Here is a 25,381-nt window from a genome sequence, read left to right as displayed (position 1 = left end):
GTTGTTCTACAGTGATTTTTTTCGGTTGGATTGTGAAACTTAACAGTGATAAATTGTAAAACCAATAACTTCGGAAATCCGCGTAACTTCGGAAATCCGCGTAAAAAAAACTCCAAAATGAAGAAAAAAAATTTTTGATGTCAAATATCTTAGAAATGCATGAAACGTCCAGATCTGGTGTAATCTCAAAAAAAATTTTGTGTAAATCGACTTTGGGACATAGAAAAATTTTAAGACTTCCAAAATCGAATTTTTTTTTGGTGCCGAAAAAAAAACCGCATAACTTTGGAAATCCGCGTAACTTCGGAAATCCGCGTAAAAAGAAACCGCATTAAAAAAACCGCGTAAAAAAAGACCCCAGTGTATAATCATTTGATCATATAGGGTAAGGGTTCCCTATTTCATCTCATTTGTAGGGACGTCGCTTTCAAACCCCGATTTAGCCACTAAAATCACTGTAACTTTTTCATATTACTGCTTCATTCGCCTTGCTCCACGTTGAAAATTGATTCACATTTCTTGAAAATTCAACTAATATTTATAAAACAGCTAAAAACACTAATGATGTTTTCACTACTCTGCTCCTAATTTCATCTCAATGAATTTTTATCCATCCTATCGTTGATCTTTTATTCATCCTATAAATTAGCAATGGCGACAGCAATCAAAACAAAATATTCCACTATTACACTCTCACCCGCATTCGCATGGCTGCCAGATGGCTGACTAAACGCTGCCAGCTGGAAAAATATGGCTTGCAGACATTCTGGTGACCGACTGCCTTACCGCTGCCAGATATACAACTCAAACGATACAACCGTACCCACCAGGATTTTTCCACATTATTATTATTGGTAAATAATTTACTCGTTGAATTATCTAATTAATGGGGCAATGACTTACGGAGACCTAAAGAACTATCTTTTAACATCATTTTATTAGTGAAAACAGATAGAACAGTTATAGACTTTCTATGCAAAGTAATACATATTTTCTATGAAAATACCTGGCATCTCTGTGCACAGCCGATGAAACACACGCACACTTCACAGCGTTATGTTGGCGTATAGCGGAATGAAACCAGTGCTACTAGATTTGCCACAATGGTTATTTCATTAGTATTTAACACGTTCTTTTTGGTAATATTCGAAGCAGAAACAGTTTTATTGAAATATTAATATCAATAATATAATTAAACTAATGTCACGGATACCAAAAACATACTTTTTGATGATAATTTGAAGAAGATAAACAATTTTTGTTTTGTAACATTATGAGATAACTTGGCAACTTTGCGAAACCAAATGAGATGGAAACAAAGCGCAATCAAGTGAACGAAGTGAAAAACTTTCATCTCATATTTTTGAAGACTTTTATTGCTTGTCGGATAAATTTTGAAGTGTTTAATCGTTAACTAAACAAGCGGCAAATGAACATAACTAATTATGAAGTCATCCAGCATTCAACGGTAGTGTAATTGTGCGAAATAGTGATCATGTTTTGAGACGAATCGATTAGTAGATATTCTGAAACATGACGAACTGTAAATCTTGAGACGAAAGTGTGTCCTAAATTGAAAAGTGAGTTTATTTTATATGAAAAAAACGATCACCGAAGAATTTAAAACCATTTCTTTCAATAGGAAAGTGTGACAATAGCTTTTCAAATCATTTTAAAACATTTCACAGTTTGCTTCCGGTAGGTTGTAAAATATTATTCATGTTCAAAGTTATGAGGTGAAGGGATGAGATGGAAATAGGAGCTCAGATGAAATAGGGAGCCGTTGCCCTAATTTTGGAAAAAAAAATTTGAACTTCCCCGTGATACGCGTAACTGGAACCGTTTACCGACCACCCCTGTTACGGACCAGTTTAATAATTCAATTAAATCAAATCAGGGATTTCATCCGATGGCCCAAAGAGTGGGCCTAGACATTGTAAAGTATTATGAAAATAATGAACAAAACTAAACCGCTCTTCAAGCAGTTATAGTGCCTGAATAAAGCAGGTATAGATTTATGATTTTGTGTGCAGCCGAGATAAGCCGCTCTTCAAGCGGGTCTAGGGCCAAATATAGGAATTTCCACATTTAGAGCAATAAAATTATTCAGCTCAGCTTTCGACAAGGGCCAAATTATGTAAACACACAGGATCGGTCTGAGCCGCGCACCAGGATGTATGAAGTAAATAATACCTTTGTAAACAAGCAGGCAAAACAGGATGCGCGCGCTGACATAGCTAGGTATCCGTGTGAGCTAACAGATCGGCAGAAAAGTTCATATCGTTTCTATGAGAGGGCGCCACTAGAATCAAATCCATACCATTTTCAGTTAGTACCAACCTTCAAAAGATACGTGTATAAATTTGACAGCTGTCTGATTATTAGTTTGTGAGATATTGCATTTTGAGTGAAGCTACTTTTGTTATTGTGAAAAAAATGGAAAAAAAGGAATTTCGTGTGTTGATGAAACATTACTTTTTGATGAAAAAAAGTGCCGCCGATACCGAAAAATGGCTTGATGAGTGTTATCCAGACTCTGCACCGGGCGAAGCAACAATTCGTAAGTGGTTTGCAAAATTTCGTACTGGTCATATGAGCACCGAAGACGGTGAACGCAGTGGACGTCCAAAAAAGGCTGTTACCGATGAAAACGTGAAAAAATCCACAAAATGATTTTCAATGACCGTAAAGTGAAGTTGATCGAGATAGCTGACACCCTAAAGATATCAAAGGAACGTGTTGGACATATTATTCACGAATATTTGGATATGAGAAAGCTTTGTGCAAAATGGGTGCCGCGTGAGCTCACAATCGATCAAAAACAACAACGAATTGATGATTCTGAGCAGTGTTTGGAGCTGTTATACCGAAATAAACCCGATTTTTTTCGTCGATATATGACAATGGACGAAACATGGCTCCATCACTTCATTCCGGAGTCCAATCGACAGTCAGCTGAGTGGACTGCACGCGATGAACCGAACTCAAAGCGTGGAAAGACTCAACAATCGGCCGGCAAGGTTATGGCGTCTGTATTTTGGGATTCGCATGGTATAATTTTCATCGACTACCTTGAAAAGGGAAAAACCATCAACAGAGACTATTATATAGCGTTATTAGAGCATTTGAAGGACGAAATTTCAAAAAAACGGCCTCATTTGAAGAAGAATTTTGGCAAAAAAATGTGTGTTTCTATTAAACGATACGAACTTTTCAGCCGAACTGTTAGGATCCCGCAATGGGATGGAAAGAGAAAACCGAGAATGTTGCGGTCAATGTTGCGCAACATTTACATTTGTTGTAAGGAAAATACTTGTATATATAGTTAAGATTTTGTAAAAATAAAACACTTGCAATTCACTGCAGTCAGAGGGTAACTTACTTGTCCGAAAACCAGCCAAGTGTATTGATTTCAAGGTGGATAGACCGTTACGAGTGCTATCCGGCTGCGAAACAATTACACTAGGCTGAAATACAGAACCCATCAATATTGGTGGCTGCAGAAAGGAATATCTGCGGTCAATAACATTGATGACTCTAGAAGAGGAGTCTCTCGTAAGTAATATTGGTGGCTGTAGAAAGGAGTCTTTGCGGTCAATAACATTGGTGACTCTAGAAAAGATTCTCACCAATAACAACCCCTATCATCTTTGTCTCTCCATACATTAACGCGTTGATTATTATCCAATGGGAGGCGCTTGATCGAGTTGTAAAGTAAGGACTGTCCAGTACTATAGACGGTAGCTCTGCAACAATAAATGATAGTAAAACAAATCATACATACGTCATCGTACAGAGGTGGCAATTTGTAGATTCAAGACAAGTGAATATTCACAGAGAACCAAAGGACTTTTCGAAGAATCCAAAACAAACGAGCATTGTGCTTTGCAGAGTTCAATTCGAACAAGTACGCTTCCACTATCCCATTTATTGACATCATCTTTCGTCGTGTTGTCCTTCCACTATAAGAAATAATTACACTGCGGCAACACTGATAAGTGATTATGGTATTGAACCTGCTTGTATACCTGTCTAGTTTTCGCGATGAACTTTTTCTGGGTTCGATAATTTTTTCCGTTTATTACCAGCAAAGAGTTGTACTTAACGAACTAAGCGCTTGGTGCGCACATTTTTTGTCCTCAATCGTATGAGCGCCATGTCTTTTCAAGCGGATCAATAAAAGAATAAATAACAAAAATGTTCGAACTTAGAATGCTAACAAAAAACAACAACGATATAATGCTGGGAAAGTAAGGTTATTTATCGATTCTTTCTTCTTGAAAAAGTTGCACATTTTCACCACACGTTGATTTTCGTTTCTCTATTGACCTATCAACTTTCTTCCATCTGGGCTATGGTGGTATAAATTTGGCATGAGTGCCACTACATTCTATTTATTCATCTATTGCGCATTGTTATGCCTGTTTGTTGAAATATTGAATAATAATTTTGTTGGCTGTCAGTTGTGTGGCGGATTACTGCTACTGTGGTTCCGATAGCGAGGAGTTTGGATTTAATTTTGGTATTATACTGGACTCACATCACTCTTGTTTTTTTCCTACAATCACGTGCCGTGCCAGCTATCGATCGATTTTAAGTTTTCATACTCTAGTATCGCGTGTAAATGTGCTCAGCGCTCCTTACTTTATGGTGGGATGATTTCCTTTGTTTTTCTATATGTTATCAATTTGTAGGCGTATGGATAGGGAGATTATCAGAAGCTGTTCTAACCGCACATGAAGCACTTACTGTCTAGCTCCGGACTAGCAATGGATTGGCCAATTGTAGGTTAATTCGTAGGTATCACGGGTGGTGATTCATTACTTGGTGATAGATTAGTTAGTTCGTTCGGCTCTTGTCAATTAGATCAAGCTTGAACATTTTCGTTGGTTGGACAGAGAAGATTATCATATGATTTAAAGCAATAACTTTTCGATTAATAAATTTAACCCTTAAAGGCGCAAGGTAGATTTTTTTTATTTCTCGATTCTATATAACTTTTCCTGAAATGCATAAATACGAAGTTTGAGGCCGTTTAATTATACCAATAATAAGGGCCACTGTGTTCCATGTGCCAAAATTTCTTATTTACACATCAGTAAAGTTGCAGAGTATAAAATGTTTAAAAGCATTATTTGCCTGGTATTAAATATGGAGAAAAACCACCAACCCGGACTAACATCAGACTGTTAATGAACTTTGTGGTGATAGTTATAATGATTTCTTTTTTTTTATTAATCGGACAAATACATCATTACCACTCGAAATAGAAGTTTCGAGAATGAAATAAGACTCCAATGAGAAAACCACGCGTCTCCAACGAAGAACATCTTTTAGCGGGGATATTATTTACTGCACTCTTACTCATAAGCAAGTTTATTAAATTTCGAATCAACATTGCGTGTCAATGGCCGAAATGGCAAACTGTGCTTTTTGGTTTGTGTGCAAAAATATACTGAATTAATAAGCACATTAAACGTTAGATCAACAACATTACCAGACGGAGTCAGAAGATGTTGGAAATGTACTTGAAAACTGAAGACTTCAGCAGTACAATGGTATTGGGTTTAAATGATCTCATTGAATTTTAAATCATCTCATCAAATTTTTAACTAAAAACAAAACTGTACTATCTCACACACTATGTTCTGTGTGCTTAGAGACGAAAGAACCATCCTATGCTATTGAGTAATCATCGCTTAGTCCATCTCCGAAGCCAGGATACTTAATTAGCACCATTGCCGTAAGTTCTAAACGACAGCACGATTTTGATCGAATGTTTTAAATGAAAATATCAAACTTGATCCAGTGACTTGCGAACTATCTGGTTTCAGGCTGTGGTTGCAACAACGTGTCTATTTATTCTAGGATTTGATATTGCGGGGAGTAAATTGTTTAGTAGCATTTGTAGTGGTTTGCGAATTTGCATTACTTGCGTACTCGTGGCTTTATTATGTCCTAGTGTCTATGTCCTGTAAACAATAATTTTTACTTCCTACGTAGTTTTATTTTTCTTGAAAAATATCACACAAATTTAAATCCTTTTTTTATTACTTATTGTAACCCTAGAATTTCTTAAACTCGATAAATCGTAATTGGTTTTATATTTTCTCAGTTCCACTACCACAAAATTACTAACATATACATTCAAAGTTCGGTGCAACTAGTTCTTCTATGACCTAATATAATTGTGTCTCTTGATTACCATCTGTTGCCATTCTCTTGCTCTCTGAACAGTTAACTTTCCGCTAGCTATACTTTTGCTTACAAATTCAAATAACTATCTGTGCTCAATCATCCTAGCAGTGCTTCGTAACTTCTTCCCCCAAGGACAAAAGTCAAATGATAAACATACTTCTGGTTGCGTTCTATTTGTTTTCCACAGTAAAAATAATCAAACGGAAAGAAAACGACGTATACTAGATAATCAAATAATGCAAATAATTGTAAATTATGATCATCAACAGGAGCGAATATTGTATTTGTTTTTAGGGAGCATCTTTAACACTCAATTTATCGACCATACTTGAAAGAGATGGTTGCTGCGGCGGTTGTGGTGACGTTTGTTGAGTAGTGCTGCTCGAGGGCCCAGCAGACGCGGTGGCCATTGTTGTTGTTGCCGTGATCGCCGATGGACTGGGTGTGACGACCTTGGCCGCCACAGGGTTGGTGCTGGTAACCATTGCCAATGCTGACGATGTAACGGTCGGATGAAGCGCTGGAGTGCCACTGTTTGCTAGGGGAGACCCTCCGGTTACACTCGTTGCCGTTGAGTTGGCTGTTGTTGGAGCAACATTCGAGACCGTACCCGCGGTCGATGGTGGTGTTGCTGTTGTGATGGTAGAGTTCTGATTCGATCGCCAGATTCCAGTCACTTGACGGGGTGTTTTTAGTGGTGTGTTGCAACAGAGTGGCGACAGTACGCACTTACTTTCGGCGGTTCGTGGATGCAGGCGATCCGGGGATAAAGCTCGACGGAGCAATGGTGAGCTGGGTTCGGCTGTTTTGGCTCGAGGGAAACCTTTCTTCGTCGTTGGTGGCGTAGACGAGCCACCGATTGCTACGATTCCTGGCACTATAGCTTGTGGAAGGACGGTCGAAGCACACGGCAATACTCCGGGACTGTACGACTGAGTGGTATTTGATGATCCGAGTGGATGAACGACCGGGAATGCCAATGGGCTGCTAGAACGCGTTGGTGATGCAGGCAACGGAGATGGACTGGGTGTTCTAGCCAACGGTGAAAGTGGCATATGATCAGCAGATTTTCGTCGATTTGGTCGTCCCGTGGCTGCTGTTGAATGTAATGCTTTACTGTTAGCGCATGGCGTCGAGTGTAATTTGTGCTTCAGAACATGCAGTGTAGATGGTCGCTGGTACAGGGGAGCTCCTTCGTTGTAGGTAAGCGTTCCTGTCGGTGTGCTTGGAGCGGAAGTACTTGGTGATGCCGACGGAGTCGGTTGAAAAGTGTTGATCGTGTTTAGTGGCGATAGGCTTAGGCGATTCACAGGCGATGCTGTTAGTGATGTTGTTGGCACCTGCTGGATGGGAGCTGGTAGGCTATTGCCAGCAACGGCTAGGTTCGGTTGACTACCTTGGAATCTGGTAAACGACTGGAAGCTTCTACTTGGAGGAACGGAGGTCGGCGATTGAATTCCTGCTACCATCTGCTGCATTTCTGCACTGGCTCGCTTACTGCTGATTCGTCGAAACAATGAAGTTTTACGCTTTTTTTCGTTGTCCTTTTTCTGCTTGCGCCGACTGTGTGTGCTTTTCTTGGCGAATTTACTTTGCCAGGGCTCACGTTTCCTACCGCCGCTCTGAATGCTAGTGTGCTCCAGTGGAGTAGCTCGCAAGCTAACCAGTTCGGCTCCACTCAGTAAAAGTTGTAACACTTGAGTGTGGTAGAGACCTTGGACCGCTTCTCCGTTGACATGAGTAATCAAATCCGCTGGTCGTAGCCCAGCTTCGAATGCTGGACTACCTTCGTCTACTGCCATCACAAGATGATGCATTGTGTAGAAATCCGTATCACCGTAGTAAACGCGAATTGTATGAACCGTAAATCCAAATCCACGAGGTCCTCTTCGAATGATCAACGGTGGCTTAAGATTAGTGACTAGAGGGCTTAGCTCTCGACACGGAGAAGTATCCCGTGAGCTGGCCGTACTGGAACAGTTTCCGGCGGAATGCATGGTCGAGGTGATGCCGGTACTACATCCGGACGAGGATGATAGGTTCGACGCGGTTGTCGTAATATTGTGCAGACCTCCTCGTGGTCCACTTCCGATGGTAGTTATCGCAGTTGAGGAATCATCCGACGAGGTCATTAGCGACAAACCAAGCGCCGACGCACTCTTGACAATGTGCCGTGAGCTGTTGAGATTGTTGAGCGACGAGGACGGCGATGAAGCTACTATCTGGGAAGGAGTGGATGATGATGTCTCATGACCACTCTGGTCGTCTTCAATGGATATGGAGAACTTGGGTAAAATGCCTCGACTGTGCACAATCTTGCGTTTACGTTGAATTTGGGGCGATACGTCATCGCTATCCGTCTGGGAAGACTCCGGCGTCGAAAGCTGTTTTAAGGAGGACAGGGGATAGAAATCACTGAAACGTTTGTTGGTTTCCGGTGTATCCGGAGTGGTAGCTACCGGCTGTTGGACGTGTGGTCGTAGGTTAAGATGACTAATGAAATCTTCTCGATCGGGCGTTGTCATTTCTGGCAGATAGTCCAGATCAGGCGTTGATGGCATCTTATACTTCGAGGGGTTGATGTTAAATTTCCGCAGTTCCGGTGTTATAATAAGCTTACTAATATCACTAACCGGTTTCGGTTGCTTTTGTTGGAGCATATCGAAACTATCTTCAAACAGAGATGGCAGTTGGTGTTTTTCTTTCGGTGTCACAGACGACGGCACATTGGATCCCGTCAACGGAGCAGCAAGCTGCTCTGGTTGCGGTGCGATAGAAGACGGATTGCTGCTTGTGGTGATGCTCTGCTGTTTTCTGTATTGTGGTGAATACGAACTAAACGAGCCGAACAGTGGAGAATCTTCCATGTCGTCGGTATCGTCTCCACAGATATCGTGGTTATATCGATCAACTCGTGTATCGAAATAGCTCGTATCTTCATCGTTATCCAGTTGAGGGACGAATTCTGCTTTCTGTCTCAGCAGATTGTTCCAATCAAGTCCATGGAAATAGAAGTGCTCTTTCACTTCATGTGCACTTCCCGTTCCTAGACGATCTCTTGGATTTTGCTGTAGCAAGACAGTAATCAGATCTTTTGCTTCATCCTGAATAGGCCAGTCATCGTTATCTGGCCACTCGATATCATCGTTAACTGTATGCGCAAATAATTCCTCCGGTGTTTCACCGAAAAACGGTACACAGCCAATCAGAAATTCGTACAAAATAATTCCCATAGACCACCAATCCACCGGTTTCCCGTATCCCTGTCTCAAAATCACTTCCGGTGCAATGTACTCCGGAGTGCCAAATACCTGTTTATCCGAGAACTGTCTTGTTTCAATGTCGAGATATCCTTCGTACAGGTTGGTAGCCAACGACATCAATCCCATTTTCGATAGACCAAAATCGGTTAGTTTAATATGTCCCAGTGCTGTGATTAGCAGATTGTCTGGTTTTAGATCTCGATGTACGATACCGTAACTGTGCAGATACTCCACCGCCAGAACTGTCTCTGCGAAGTAAAATCGTGCCATATCCGACGGCAAAGGACCAAGACTTTTCAGTAGGGTCGCACAATCTCCACCTTCGACATACTCCATTACCAGACACAGATGTTTTTTCGTCTCGAATGAACAGTACATGCTCACCACGAAAGGATTATCTGCAAAACTTAGGATATCCCTCTCAGCGAACACCTGCTCAACCTGATTTCTGAGCATCAAACTGTTTTTGTTGATTTTCTTCATCGCAAACCGTTGTCTGGTTTGCTTGTGTTTGACCAGATAAACCGCTCCGTAAGCTCCGTTCGAAATAAGCTTTAGTATGTCGTAGTCCTTCTCATTCGGAACGGCACTGGTCGTACGTGCTTTGAAACATTTGTTTCCGCTACCCACTATCGAACCGCTGCTGTTGTTGTTATTGTTGCTGTTGTTGTTATTACTAACATTCAATTGACTGCTAGCGTTGGTATTGCTGATACTGCTATTCAACGACCCGGCTCCTTTCGGAGTGGAACATGTTATAGATCCGGTTCGGTTGAGGTCATCCCTATCGCCAAGAAAGGAATGATTTGGCGAGAAAGAATTGTTGTTATCCGATGAATCATTAATGGATGAATTCAGTGAACAGGATTCGATTAACTCTTCCTGCAACTCGGCGATCGGGTCCCGGTTCAGACCCAATTTTTGGATGATATATTGTGGAATGTCGGCTTTGATTCCTTGCGTAACTTTGGCCTGCCCTTCTGCAACTTCCAGCAAACGGTAGAACTCTTCCGGGTCGAACTCTAGACACTCGAGTAGCCGTGCCGGGCGTGATATGATTAGGAGTAACTTTTTCACTACGCCAGTGATTTCCGTGGCTGCTTCCGGAGATTTTTCTTTAGTTTCCATCAGCAAACGTTCGAGATTTTCGTTCATCTCGTAAAAGTAGCGGGACGTGATCAATTTGGCGTGAGATTTATGCAGGCAATCTCGGGCCATCTCCAGGACCTGATGTTGCACGAACCGAACGATCGGTTGGGAAATGCGCGCACTGTCGTTTATGATGTTTTTATTCTCGTTTATGAAGTGCGACAGGCGTTCTTCCATCTGCTGGGTAGCCTTGGGAAAGCGCTCCTTGTAGAAGGTGTTCATCAGTGATATTTCGTTGTCGGTTATTGGTGAATGTGATGGACTGCTTAGACTACGCGAACGTGGCCGGTGAACCGGCGAACGACAACCACAAAAGTTGTTCAGTTCATCTTTGCAACTGCCGGTGGATTTGACCGAATGTGGACTGTTGCAGTGCGTCGGTTGTGACTGAAGACTGAGTGGCTGCTGAGAGTGCTGATGCTGTAGGACATGCGGAGATACGACATTGTTCTGATGAGCCGTATGGTGATGTTGATGATGCAGGAAGTTTTGATATTGATGTAAACTGCGACCATCCATTGCTGGATTGCTATCATTACTGGAGAAATGCAGGGAAAGCATATAAAGATCATCATTCGTCGGTACGGCAGGGAACTGATGCAGCTTTTCTTGACTTGAGCACTGAGAGGAGATGTTGGAGCTACCGGGTGTTGTGACGTATCCAGAACTTGGCAATGAAGCTACCGACCATCGGCGACTGTCACTGTTTTTGTTGGTGATCCGCTTGATCGGAACGAATGGGAAGTGAATGATGTTCGGTGAGCTGATCCGTGGACTATCGATCGGACTTCCCGGTATGGGTGAGTGAGATCGAGGCGAGATATTAGCTACAAAGCTCAATCTATGGCGTGCGACTGCACCGCTCCGAGCAGCTGAAGAGGACGTTGAACGACGTTGACCGAAACCACCCTCCTTGGACGTAATCGACAGAGTGGGAGCTGAATTTCCCAAAGTAGAATTTCGAACACGAACCAAGTTGGAAATGTCGCTACCACTGCCCGAGTATCTCAGAGAATGCGAGTGCTGTGGTTTGTACGAGGATTTCCGATAGGAAGCTGATTTTTGCAAACTGGAACCTGATGAAGGACGTAAAATCACGGATGCTGGGGGAGCGGTCGTTGCCGTTGGAGATGGTGCTGCAGTCGTTATCACAGGTGCTGCGGCCAGCTGACTTATCGGGTGGCCGGGTAGCGTCGTTGGTGCGTTTGATGTTTTGTTAGCAGCTGGTTTAGCTGCTACCGCGGGAGCTGGCCCAGGAACAGAGGATGACTTTAGCAGTAAAGCAGGTTTGGGTGCTTCATCGATTTTAACCGATTGTATTTTTTTCAAACTTCCTTTCGAAGGACTTCCGTGAGATTTCGGTTCGGATTCGAGGGCCTGCTTTGGACTACTGCTGTGCGGTGGTTTCGAAGCGGAAACGACTGCTGGACTAGTAATTGTTTTTGTGGGTGTTGATGGCGGTATGGGTGAATTCGAAATTACCGAGATCTGTTGTTGTTGGGCTTCGTGTTTCTTAACAACGGACGGTTTGGATGATACATTTGAAACAACTTTTACTTTAACTTCCGCCTCTGTTGGTACTTTCGCCTTCAGCTCCTCGACCTGTATCGCCATCGAATCATTCTTCTGCTCGTCACTACTGTTCAAACCAGTAGAATTTTTCCGATCAAGTTCTTGATCATCGAAATTTAACGAACGAACCGTTGATGACGTTTTGTACCTCTCCTTACTGGGTGTACTAGTAGCGACACTCGATTTCGAAGCAACTGCTTTTCCGGTGGTGACAACGGGATTTACCGTACCAGACGAAGTAGCAATCGCTGGTGCAGCTTGCTTCGAGCTATTTACGTTGCCTGTTGCGGCACTTGATGACTTTTGGCTCATGTTTGCTCAACTTTTGGTGCACGGAAACCAGGAACCAATATAAGTCTTCACGAGTGAGAGGTCTAAGCACGCGAATTGCGCTTTAGATGTTTTTAAAATATCTGAAGTGAATGTATTTGGTTTTGAAAAATTAATCCAACAAGATGCTGCAAAAACTTACCTGTACAATGAAAACAGCATCCTGCAGCGGTGTGCTTTGGAACTGGTTCGATTTGCTTCTGAGGCTTCCCTGGCAATGTACCAGTCTCAAGTGAAACTGGTAGAGATGACCTACACCCTCATTTCTGCATCAACTGAGAAAGAATGTAGAAAAGGAGAAAACAACGAACACCAGAATTAGACAATTTCTTTATCAATTTTGATAATAGATGATAGATAAACCACTGAAGTGCAATATAATTTAGTTTTTGTTTACACATTTCTGTACTGCGTAAACCTGAATATTCTTTTAGCTGAAATTAAACTGATCTTAACGACCATTCTTGGGTTCGCTTTCTGCAACAATAACCATTACTCACGACTATTTCCCTTTTGGCAGAAAATCGGCCGACCAGCCAACCGAAATGCATCTCATTTGGTTCGGTAGTCTGTTTTTTTTGTGGCCTCTTCTTCAACTATTTAATTATTTCGCCTCTCTTCGGCTGTTGCATGAGTCATGAGTCCGAGCCAATATAACTCTGCGAATCTTCGCATGCACGTTTGCTATATGAGTGAGATAGTGGCCAGCAGACGACGGCAGCCAGGCAGGCAGACTGGCAAGAAAATGTCTGCGAGTACGTTTGCGCCTTGTTTCAAGCTAAACCAAGTGTGACACGCCATGTCCAGTGTGTCTACATGCACAAAAATGGAGTTTTTTTTTCCTTCATCCGACAAAAGATGTGTCACTCGTTTGAGTTTGTGCAAAAATAGACATGCACCGCTCGGTACATAGCATTGGAAATTTCGCTCGCTTTGCTCGAATACACTAAAGCTGCTTTTCAATTCTGTTTTTGTTTTGCGCAGAGTTGTCTTGAGTAAATATCGATCATCCGAAATTGAATGGATTTATTTTTATTGCCATATCTCTAAGTTGTGAGCGATGCCTGAAAATATGAGTGACGAATTGCAACCGTTGGATTCGAAAGTTTACTATCTAATAGTAATATTTCTTGTCTACAAATTTTTTTTTCACTACCATTGCTTATCTATACTAGATGACTTTTTAAGATTTAACAAAATAATTTTTCATTTTCGTATTTTTCTTGACCTAAAAGAACAATTTGCGTCATCAGTTTGCTATTCTAGCCTTACTTTTGAGAAGATCCGAAATAAAAATTCTTTAAACATTTTCAGAATGTTATGTCTCATAAACGGTTTGTTAGAATGATTTAGTATTTTTGGCAATGTATTAGGTAACTGTTGGGACTATATGAAGAAAGTACTCGAGAATTTTTACGTTAGTGTTTTGTTGAAAGCGAAAACTAAGGAAATTTGATAACTTTTTTTGTGAGCAAAATATCTAAAGATTGTAGAGAGCGAGAAAAATGTGAAGGATACTGTTAGCCGCAACATTGTTGAACAATAGCAATGTCTATTTTGTACGTAGACGTAATATTATAGAGTAGTGGCATATACAAGTGAAGCGATGTCGTTATTTTTGGCTTCACGAATAAAAGAGACAAAATATATTCCTTATACTGGAATGTGTAATAATTTTTATACCATGCAACACCATTGTTCAATAGCTTGCAACATACAATTTCTCATCCTCAGCAGCCCACCATCCTATCTTTTGCTTAACTAATATACGATAGCTAGCCTACGATAGTTGCTCACAAATTTATCGGAATAAATACATTTTTCAACTGGTTAGGAAAACATTTACCATTAATCAAAAAACAATTTCAAACCCTTTACAATGCAAAAAAAAATTCAAAATCGGTTATAAAATGCTGGAGTTATAACGAAATTAAGATTTTACAAAAATGTTATACTTCATAGAAAAATTTACCAAACTCAAATAGTTTACCGTTTATTTGTAAATGCATCGAACATAAGTCATTTTAGTCGGATTTCAATTCTAGGTTAGAAATTTACCTTCAAGAGCTTTTACGTATAGAAAAAGTCACGAGAGCGTTCTAGTGTTAATACAGCCACCAGAACAAAATAAGTCGAATGATGGTTATAATATTTGATAAAAATAATAGTAATTTTCCTCTATGCACTACTATAAGCACGAAGAAAGCAATATATGGATTATACATTGATCGCGACAATATTAATAATTCTCATTATATATGACTTTAAATAAAGGTTTACTGTACATGGAAATTTTTTGAGCAATTGGAACGTAGTGGCGTGAGTGGCGAGCAAAACTAATGAACTGACAAGGAATTAACAGCTACGTTCTAAGAACTATCATCGCCCTGATCCATCATAGTGTGCTTAAACAGAGCCGCTTTGCCCGCTTCACAACCACTGACGATACAACAAAAATAGGGAATCGCCATTGAGTGCTGAATGATGACTAAGAGACTTTTATTTCCGAAAGTATATTCCGCATAGATACAAAGAAAGAAAGCAATATCTTGGTATTACATTCATCTGGTGGATTATACTGACACTAATAATCCTGTCAGGTTGGGGCACGAAGCCAAATAAAGAAAGTTAGAACACAAAAAAAAGTAATTTAAATACTCGAAACTAAACCTAACGCAATGATATTGGCAGTAGTTGCTTAGACCGACGTCAACAGTTCGATCAATCTTTGTGGTTTTGTATATTCATATAACTTTCTATTCAATTTAATTATGACTGAATTCGTATTTTATCGCAGTGACAACTGGAAATTCTTGTGACTTTATAATTTCAGTTTTTTGTGCATTTCTGAATTGTTATCATTATTATTATTGTTAAAAGCGCCAGAAAATTTTTTCCGTGTATTGTGAGCTTAGCGAGCAAGCCTGTGCGACGATATCTTTGCGTGTCAGCCGCTTTCTACCATTCTAAGCACACAATCAGGTTAACCTTTACCGATACTACGTCTCACCACTTGCTCGCAGCTTTGCTCGGTGTCGGTCAATCCCCCCGTCGGGTGGCCTCTCCTTCCACCCTGCCTAGTTGGTGGGGTAAAATATTTGATTTTAAAAATAGAATATTTTATGTGATGTTTTTGTTTTCGTTCACTGCCAAGACAGACCCGTGCAAGTGCGGTGTGATTTGGTTGATGTGTGACACTGTTGATGGTCGGTCTAGCAGCTGAATCGAGGTGCGTCTAGGGCTAGGGGAATTAATGGGAGGTTAAGGCAAAAATTTATTCGCACCGTTTTGCTTAAATGTTGTTTTTCACACTAATTGCCTACGGTCAATGCCAGCCGGGGTACTCCACCGTCGCTACCTCTGTGAACACACAGGGAGTAGTAGGTATAAAATTTATAAATACCACCACCCACTTGCCACAGCAAGCGTGATCGCTATCTTCTGATCATACACCATACATAGTCGTCTCTAGCTGGCCTACAATGGCAATGTGCCAGCGACACAGTTGTGGCAGACAAACTGGGATCTCGGATGACGAAGTGGAATGAAAACGAGCGAAAAATAAGTGGATAGGTATTTCCGGAAGCCGCATCCAATTTCAGGCCACCAGCAAGGTTCACGGTCGATATGATGTACAGATACATTATCCAATATGAGCTGGGTATAATCAAACTGATAACCATTTTCGATAACGATATAGATAGTGATTCACTCTAACAAAGCGACTAGTTCAATCCCTCAGTCATTGATTTATGTGTCTAAAAATATCGTGTGCCAATGAAAACAAAAGGTTCCCTGACGAGAGTTCGTTCAAAATAGTGAAAGGTTGTCCTTCGACAGAGCGACAGAAATCATGTTCTAAGGTGATTATTATTAGTTGTTCGTTCGGACGCCTTGCTAGGGTAGATCAATGGAATTCTAACAACAGGTGCCGCCATTTAGATGACGAATCGAACTGGAAAATGGAATGAGTTGTTTTCCTTGGTATCTGTTAAACTGTACCGTTCGTAAGTAAGTCTACTTACTCATCGCTTGAAGGTTTGCGGTTTTTTTTTTCATAAATACGTTTATTTCATAGGCAATATACATAAGTTTTTCTTCGCCGTGGCATCCACAATACATAGTAGTTTAAACCTAATACATTTCGAATATCATATTAGTATGTTGGTACTCATTAGTTAATCTAAACACTGTTTTTATCAAGCGAGTTGCTATTTTAAATTACATTAAATAAAATACATTTATTTTGTACATGATCTTATAACTATTTCAGGATTGTTTGTATCAGTTCACCACTTATATTCAATATCCTATAGTTGGCTATTGGTTGAACTCATGGAAGAGAAAACAGTTTAACATAAAATAAAATTTAAATTGGAACTCCAATGGATTTAATGAAATGATAAAGAAGTTTCATGTATGGAAGGTCACGACAAGCAAGAATGTCGCGAACTGGGACATTGGATAGTCTACCTTGGGTACGCAAGGAATTTATTAGTTGAGATCTGACATCACGAAACTCCACGCATGTCCAAACAACATGGTCAATATCGCGGTAACCTTCGCCGCAAGCACAATGATTAGTCTCGGAAAGTCCAATTCGAAGGAGATGTGCATCTAACGTGTAGTGATTGGACATGAGTCTGGACATCACACGAATGAAATCTCTACTCACATCCAGTCCCCTGAACCATGCCTTTGTCGATATTTTAGGAATAATTGAGTGCATCCACCGACCCAGATCATCTTTATCCCAAGAAGCTTGCCAGCTGGCAAGTGTTCTTTGGCGAGACGCAGAAGGTTTGCGGTTGGGATATTTCAGAATTGGATTTGTCGATGGTTTGTGGTGTTAGCTGGACTAATAGTAAAATGTAAGTGAAGGTTTTAAATGATTTACTGCAAACAACTGCATCAGTCGCCAGCTGCAATAAACTCCGCTACGTACATACCGCAGCAGGTGTCGTTCTCCGATGTGAGGACAATGAATTCGGTTACGTAGGATTACGCATCACCATAAATGGTAAAAGTTCAGGACAGTACAGGCAAACAAAATGAGCTAGAAGTAAGTGAGAAACGTGGAACCAAGAAAATGGCGTATATTTATATAAAATGAATAAAATTACATATTCATCAGTTGCCTAGTAGACTAGGGAGGGTGCAGTGGGCCAGTTGTATACAGAAAGAAACAACTTTGCTAAAGTCATGAAGTCAGACAACCGGAGGAAGCGGTGATTTACCTGCTTTTAGCGCATTTATTACATATTAATTATTTTGAACGTGCTGACCACCAAGCTGAGACGTGCCAAGTGTGCACACCTCGCTGCTCCCGGTACATTTTATGCTGCACAAATTCGAAATATAGTGTAGTTTGTTGTGACTTTCAATATTTCATCATGCAGGACCCAAACCTGTAGCACCCCTGGAGCCTGTGGCGGTTCTCGGGCTAGGTAGGGAAGTATGTTTATCCTATGTTACTGTGTGAAGATTTTTTTTTCAAATACGCCAATAGCGATTTAGTTTTAGTGGTTACATGGACTATTATTTACCATATTTCCTACTAATTACACACTTAAATCGTCGTTTTAATCGACTTAGTGGTGTAATTATGTTTTTATCATATTTTATCTCTTATTCTCATATATAATTGTTGTATTCATCTAAATACTTTCCTTTTACTTCTTTTAAACGAAAACACGAAAGCTAGCAGAGACCTACAAATCGAAGTGGTTTGAAATTTTCAAACACAATTCCATCTGTAATTCCGGACCCGGAAGACGAATGCGAATAAAATTCAGTAGCAATCTAAAACAGTAATAGAAAAGAGTCAACTCGATTTTGAATAGTGGATAAACTATTCTGCTACTTCCGGAATTCAGGGTGGCAAGTTAATTAGCGATTTAAATTTCCCGGGTTTTTCCCGGTTTCCCCGATGCGCGAGACTCAAATTTCCCGTTTTTTTTTTTTAATATTTTGTAGTAAACAGATTCAGTATTAGTGAGTGCTTTTTGCATGTGTTCAACGATCATTCTTCAAACAAGCAAACGTTCCGAAAGACGCAACTTATTTGTATACATACTCAAAGAACTCGATTACTTTCATTTCCATTGAGAAGAATAGAGAGCTATCATTCTTCAATAAAGAACTCCAGTTCACTCAATCTTCGAGGAGAACTAGTTCTTTTGGACCGTTCGCGGACTGACCATCTCTAGTGTATTCCAATAGTTTTTGAGCCTGGTATAGACCAAATTTAAGGGTTGTGCACTGCTTATATGGTATGATATCAGAACCGTTTCGACGTTGCAACAGAGACAGCAATTTGTTTTCAACTGCCATAAGCATAAGCCACTGAAGCCTCACCTGAATGTGTGCATACAAGTTCTCACAGAGCCTATTCGACCAGTTGTGCAGTGCACGAGGTGCACATGAGGACGAGACGCCATTGCTAACAACATATACGATATTCTTTCTGAGTTGGGTTTTGGCTAGAGAACAAAATCCTTCTAGAATTCTTAAAATGTACGCTTGTCACTTTGGAAAAACAACAATCTATTCCTCTAGTGACTGAGATGATATAAATTTGATTCTCCTATAATCGACTGCTCCTTCGTCCACATCAATATCCTCATCATAGCTGATAATCTTCGAAAAAAAAAATTAACATAGATTCACTGAACAGGCTCTTACGAACTCTGAAAAACTAATTTCAGCTGTCAAAGAAGGAAATCGAATACTCCTTGCAAACGGTGGATAAAGTATTCTCACAATTTGACATTACTGAGACAAATTTTGGTGAAATTAGGGGAATCATTAGCTGACAACTAAAAACACTGCTCCTAAGAATTCTTAAAAAAATATTAAGCATGTTACCTGATGCTACTTTTACCATTATGCATACTTATTCTGAAATTTGAAGACAAACACTAAAAAGGGCCTAAGTGAAATTGACAGTTCCTCTTTCTTTCGATTATTACGGTCCTATCGGCAATCCTTCTATCTTACACTTTGCAGAGAATTCTCAACTATCAACTTTCGATCTGCTGTTAAAAAAAATTTGGAAAATACACGAATAAGCCGTAATAATTGAGAATATAAACAAAGAGAAAAAAATCGAAAATAAATTTTTGATGCCTAAAGTCTTAGAATTGCATGAAACGTTGAGATTTAGTGTCATCTCGAAAATTTTTTTTTTTTAAAACGACTTTCTGGGATTCTTTTTTGAGATAACACTAAATCTTGACGGTTCATGCAATTTCAAGATTTATGGCATCAAAAAAATTTCGATTTCGGAAATTTCATGTACTCTCCCCTATGGAGCTTTTTCAAGATCGAAAATTTTTAAAATTTGACCGCTGGGGAGCACCCCTTACCCATGTCCGATTTAGCTCAAATTTTGCATGAGGACTTTTTTCGAGGTGCTTAAACTTTTGAGCACTAGAGCTTTACGAAATTAGAGGTGATCCCAAAATATTGGCACCCTTATATATAATAACGGTAAAAACCAACGTGTTTTGTCGGTTATGTCACTTATACCATCATATCTCCGGAAACAGAAGTCGCAGTCATTTGATCTTCGAACTTGATCAATGGCTCTATAGTAGCTTTCAAACGAGCCTAAGCTTGTTAAAATCGGCTGAAACTCCGAGAAACTTGCGCGGTAAAAAAATAACGCGTTTTGTTGGTTACATCACTTATACCATCATATCTCCGGAACCAAAAGTCACATCCATTTGATCTTCGAACTTGATCAATGGTCCGACAGTAGCTTTCAAACGAGCCAAAGTTTGTTCAAATCGGTTCAGCCATCTCTGAGAAAATTGAGCGTAAAAAATTTCTTCAAAAAGTGCACGAACTGAGTCGAATGGTATATAACATTATGGGTCTCCGAGGCTCCGTTCGAAAGTCAGTTTTCCAGCAATTCTTCTACCTAATTCGATAGAGAAAGGCAAAAACCAATAATAGAAATATAGGAAAAAACCCTTTTTACCTTGAAAATTTCCGAATGAGCAAAACAGTATAGAGTACAGCCAGTACTGAGGATAAATTGATATGAGTTTTTTTAGGCTTACACCATTTTCGACTGGCCCCTTGATATGAGATTTTGAGAAATTTATACGATCACGCATTGATCGTGATGTGAGTACAAATATTTCTAGAGAGCTTCTCGCGTGAAGTTTGGCTTCAATCATACATTTCCTATCAGTTGGCGAGGTAATGGAAAGTTCCAAATATTTTAAAAGTCTCCGCGTAGTGATATAAGAATGTTGTTTTTTCTATCTGATCCATCAAACGATTAGTTTGGACAAACGTTACTCGTATTCTACACCTTGTTTTATCATTGTTTTGCCAGTGAAATGCATTGTACACCTTTTTAGCAGAAAAATTTAATCTTCTTTGTATTTTACGGTGAACTTTACTGCCCATACTCGCATATCAGTCCCATATCGGTTTTCGCCAATATTGAGTTAGCTTGAGGAATGCAATCTATCCTCAATATACTCTCAGAAATTGCAATAAAAGTTGAGGATTTGTTCAGTAAAATGTGAAAAAATATAAACTCATGTCTGTCCCATATGCAAAGTACCCGCATATCAGTCCCATTTAGTGCAAATTTCAATAATTTCATTTGTTGTAATATTGGAATAGCAAATGTGTATTATCGATATTTCATGTAATAATATCATGATTTAGCATTAGGTAGCACAATCAATCAAAAAAATCTAAAATAAAATTTTAATCGTCTATTTCTCGACATGCTGAATTTCCATATGGGACTGATATGCAAGTAAGGGCAGTTTAGTACTTAACCACTTTACATAATTATATGATCACAAATGAGAAGTGCTTTGAAAAACCCATCTTTTTGGATCAGTACAAGATGTAAATATTTTCCTAGTTCATGACAAACATTAGAGTACCACCTAAAAGAATAATTCACCAATTGAACACAGTATTTCTATAATTTTGCTTTCTTGAAAAACTCTTACGTTCGGGACGGTAGAAACCAAGAAATTATGTAATGAACATTAGAACGATTTTGAAATGAGTCAAATGTCATATGTTCTAATTTTTCGGCTGTGTAGTCTTGAATTGCACGGTTACGTAAAAATAACATAACAGTTCTAGTTTTGCGTATAAAGCTCAGGGCAATAGACTGCCGAGAGTGGATAATACATTTTTCGTAAAATGCCCATATTAAATGGGCCTTTGGAGTCCTAGCAAAACGATCAATATATTCCGAATCATTGATCACCTTTTATGTTCTATTTCAACTAGAAAAAAGTTTTCACCTCTAATAGCTAATACCACTAATAGCTGCACCGTGCGCAACTTTTAACATATTGCAAATTCAAAGTAGTACCATCAAATCATTAAATTCATTTTTTTTTCTCATCTTTCTAGCAATTCTGAACCAAATGCCAAATTATGACAATTCCTGTATCTTATCATTCGAATGGTTTTATTAACTTTGTTATCAGGCTTACTTAATTTGATCAATGACATAATAGTAGTTTTGAAACAAGATTAACATTGTAGTAAGCAATTCAGTGCTCTCCGATTCATTAGGCGGATAAAAAAAAACACAATAAACAAATAAAAACACAATACAATATCCGAACTCGTTGAGCCGGTTCGAGAGAAGCAATCTCCTAGAATGAGGCACTCAAGCAGTTCTAGTGAAGCGTATTCCGACTGCCTTACGGGTTAGACAAATTTCTAACTCCGAGGTTGGAAAGAGAACCCAAACAGATTGCTACAACAGATTTAGGAGATTTTAAGATTGTTGGAGTCGTCGAAAAGTGAGGAGTTTTTGATTACATTTATATGGTATGATAGATGATGATGATAGGAAGTCATCGTAGGAAGATCAGGCAATGTTCTGTAACATAATCCTTTATATATATTGATCTGTATGGCCAAACTTACTTTCATTATTTATCAACGGCTGCCCAGTCGGTCGGTGGCAAAGTGCAATTTACACTTCTTTGCTTTCGACTCGGTTGAATTAACACTCAGTGCGGTTCGAATTGAATTGTACTGAGTTGCGAATCAATTATACCGCAGCGCAGGCAGTAGCCAGGGGACGGGGAGGCTTAATGAAAACAAAATAAAATAAAGAAAAAATAGCACTGTAGTCCATTGTGCATTGGGGAACGCATAGTTTGAAATCAGCGCTAAGCCGGCTCATATATTGCTGATTGCTACTTCAACATTCGTTATGTTTTATTGTGTTCATTTCGAGCTGTAAGAAATGTGCGAAGAAATCGACCTCTAGTAGTGTAAGGTTCATTTTCCTACATTTGTTTTTTTTCGAATCGCAACTTCGTTATTTGCCTTGATTTACTTTTGCTACGAAGCGTGAATTGCTGTCTGCACATAACCAATGTTGCCCAAGTACAATTTGTAATTTGCAGATTGTCCAACTACCAAATGTTAGCAGTTGAAGTAATTATGCCCAATCGACCCATGGTTCATACTAAAATAATTTCAAATGCAACATACTTACAATTTGATATTTCTGACTGCAAAATAGAGAATACAATTGAAAATGTTGACACACTACCGTTCCGCTTGATTGAAGAAAACTAATGCTATAGCGATAGTCACACATTTGAAACTGTTTTCAGCAGTCATGTTGGCCTGTTGTCAATTTTGTTGGCAGATATGCTCCGATGGACGAAAAGGTTGGCTGTCAAAACAGTCCAAATTGCTACCACTACCACATTATCGCAGCTTCAGTTTGCCCTAATTTGTACATAAACGCGGTAGCAGAATGTAAACACAGCTTCACTACCATGATGATGCCATATACGTACAGGTAAGGAAATCGTGGATGTATAGGTTATGCTGCCTGACAGTCACCACAGTTCAGTTCATGCTGCCCATCATCGAAACTAGCAAGGAGTGGGAGAATGATCAGGAAAAATTCCTTCTCACACCTACCGATATTTGTTTTTCTTTCATTGAGCACATTATTTTTCTGGAACTATGTTCTGCTGCAACTAGAAACTGTTTTTTATATCATAACAAGGATTCTACGGAAAAAAAATCAAATTTTAAATCCTTGTTTTTTATGAGATAGTACACATTTTCACTGTTGTCTAAACACAGCACTTTTGCGTTAGCTCTCGTTCGGTACCAATAGGTTGAAAAACTGGTCGCTCGATACGAGACTTGGTTGCCTGTTGGTTCGTTTCAACCGCTTCGACTCTGTGTTTGTGGGTGCGATGTTTTTCCATGATGACAGAATCATCGCACGCACACAGAAAGACCATGCGATGAAATGATTGAAATAGGATTCAAAGTAAAACAACATAAAACTTGTAAGCATACCTCATATCAGTGTTGTGGATAGTGGTTGTAGATTAAATTTAAATCTTTAAGGCATGAATCATCATGTTGACAAAACTTATTAATCTACACGGCGATTTGCCTTGTACAGAAATTAATTTTACTCCGGTAGGAAATAACAAACAGTAATCGTACATTTTTGACCATTTCATGCAATATGCACACACTGTTGAAAAAAACAATCTTGTTTGCGTAAAGGCGACTAACACATCATCGGTACGATAGGACCTTCAAGGAGATAAAAAAGCAGGCAGTGATTTAGATTGCCGTTGAATGAATGATTCTACATCTTACTTTTTCATACCCGAGTGCACGAACAGCATATGAATAATGCGTATAGGCGAGATAGCTATAAAACCAGAAGTGCACTTTAATTGCACGTTTCCGTTTTACTTACCTCGAATACTGTAGATTGTGTTTACTAGGCAGTAAACAGTCTGCAGCTGCCAACGGCGATGTTGCACACGGTATACAAAAAGTGCTGGAACAGTTTCAGTCGTTCGATTTGCGATTATCTCGACTCGAAATGAAGGAATAGTTATGACAAGTTCACTGTTCAGCAAATGTATTCCTGCAAAATGTCGATTACAGCTCCGGATATCAACTCTCACTTTTGTTGCACGACGGATGACAGAAATCGATTTTTCATTTTATTTCACGCACTAGACCTGATTGCCACTGCACTGCCATACAAAAATCACTGATTTTTGCAACGTTCACAACCAGAATGTTGTATATTCACGATACATGGATACATTATGGATGATTTTACTATTAACTATCACTGCAAAATTCAGCCATACTGATTTTCTGGTGTATTATTCTGGATTAGATGCACTCAACTATACGCGAGTTTCTCTAGATTTTGTGCAAAACCATCGTCGAAATGCGCCGGTCACAACTATTTGACAGCTGCTTCTGAACAGTCCATAGTAGGCGGGCGTTAGTGGGGGCCGAGATTTTACATTATACTCCTGTTGTCACTGCAAATACACCGGGCAAAATGTATAGTAACCGTAAATTGATTTTCGTGATCATTTCAACTATAGGCTTAAATAATAGCAGAGACTATGATATCAGACTTTTCACCATCTGTATTGTACGAAGTACTAGATAACAGAGACTACAACTTGACTAAACTTTTAATATTTATGACTTTTCTGGCATGGACTTAGGAAATAGATGATATCACAAATATAAGTAGGGTAGGTATTAGTAGGTTTATTCGTTCTGGCAATATAATAGTGTTACCAAGGACTAACAGACATGACAGTATGAGTGAATTCTTATAGAAATAATTTTTCGTGATGTACTAGTTCCACCTATATTGTACAGCGCGAACTATTTACTATCAGTACACCCCTTGTGTTATGTAATCATAATATTTGAAAATGAATCGTCACAATAAATTATTGGATTATGTTGATAATATATTCAACTTTTTCGCGATGTTGGAAGGTAACCATTTGTTTGCCTCAACGTTGTTCATCTAGACTATTTTTGATTGTGTTGGTAATTTT

General features: G+C 39.5%; 1 protein-coding gene across 4 annotated transcripts; it reads right to left on the bottom strand.

Annotated features, from left to right (window-relative positions):
• Positions 1 to 3,878: 3,878 nt before the first annotated feature.
• LOC131433801 (microtubule-associated serine/threonine-protein kinase 3) lies at positions 3,879 to 24,749 on the bottom strand. 4 transcript variants are annotated; one of them, XM_058600401.1, is made up of 3 exons: positions 24,259 to 24,749; positions 12,655 to 12,787; positions 3,879 to 12,595 (listed from the first exon to the last, which is right to left on the bottom strand). In XM_058600401.1, the coding sequence occupies exon 3, from the start codon at positions 12,492 to 12,494 to the stop codon at positions 6,489 to 6,491; it is 6,006 nt and encodes a 2,001-aa protein (XP_058456384.1). In that variant the 5' UTR covers positions 12,495 to 12,595; positions 12,655 to 12,787; positions 24,259 to 24,749; the 3' UTR covers positions 3,879 to 6,488. The 4 variants fall into 4 exon arrangements, with proteins under 4 accessions (XP_058456384.1, XP_058456386.1, XP_058456385.1 ...); XM_058600403.1 differs by lacking the exon at positions 24,259 to 24,749 and adding an exon at positions 23,454 to 23,650; XM_058600402.1 differs by lacking the exon at positions 24,259 to 24,749 and adding an exon at positions 23,017 to 23,427.
• Positions 24,750 to 25,381: the final 632 nt, after the last annotated feature.

This window comes from Malaya genurostris, chromosome 3, assembly GCF_030247185.1.
Source record: "Malaya genurostris strain Urasoe2022 chromosome 3, Malgen_1.1, whole genome shotgun sequence".
In the NCBI taxonomy this organism is placed as follows: domain Eukaryota; kingdom Metazoa; phylum Arthropoda; class Insecta; order Diptera; family Culicidae; genus Malaya; species Malaya genurostris.
The sequence above is the reverse complement of the archived record's forward strand: the minus strand, read 5'-3'. Positions and strand labels throughout refer to the sequence as shown.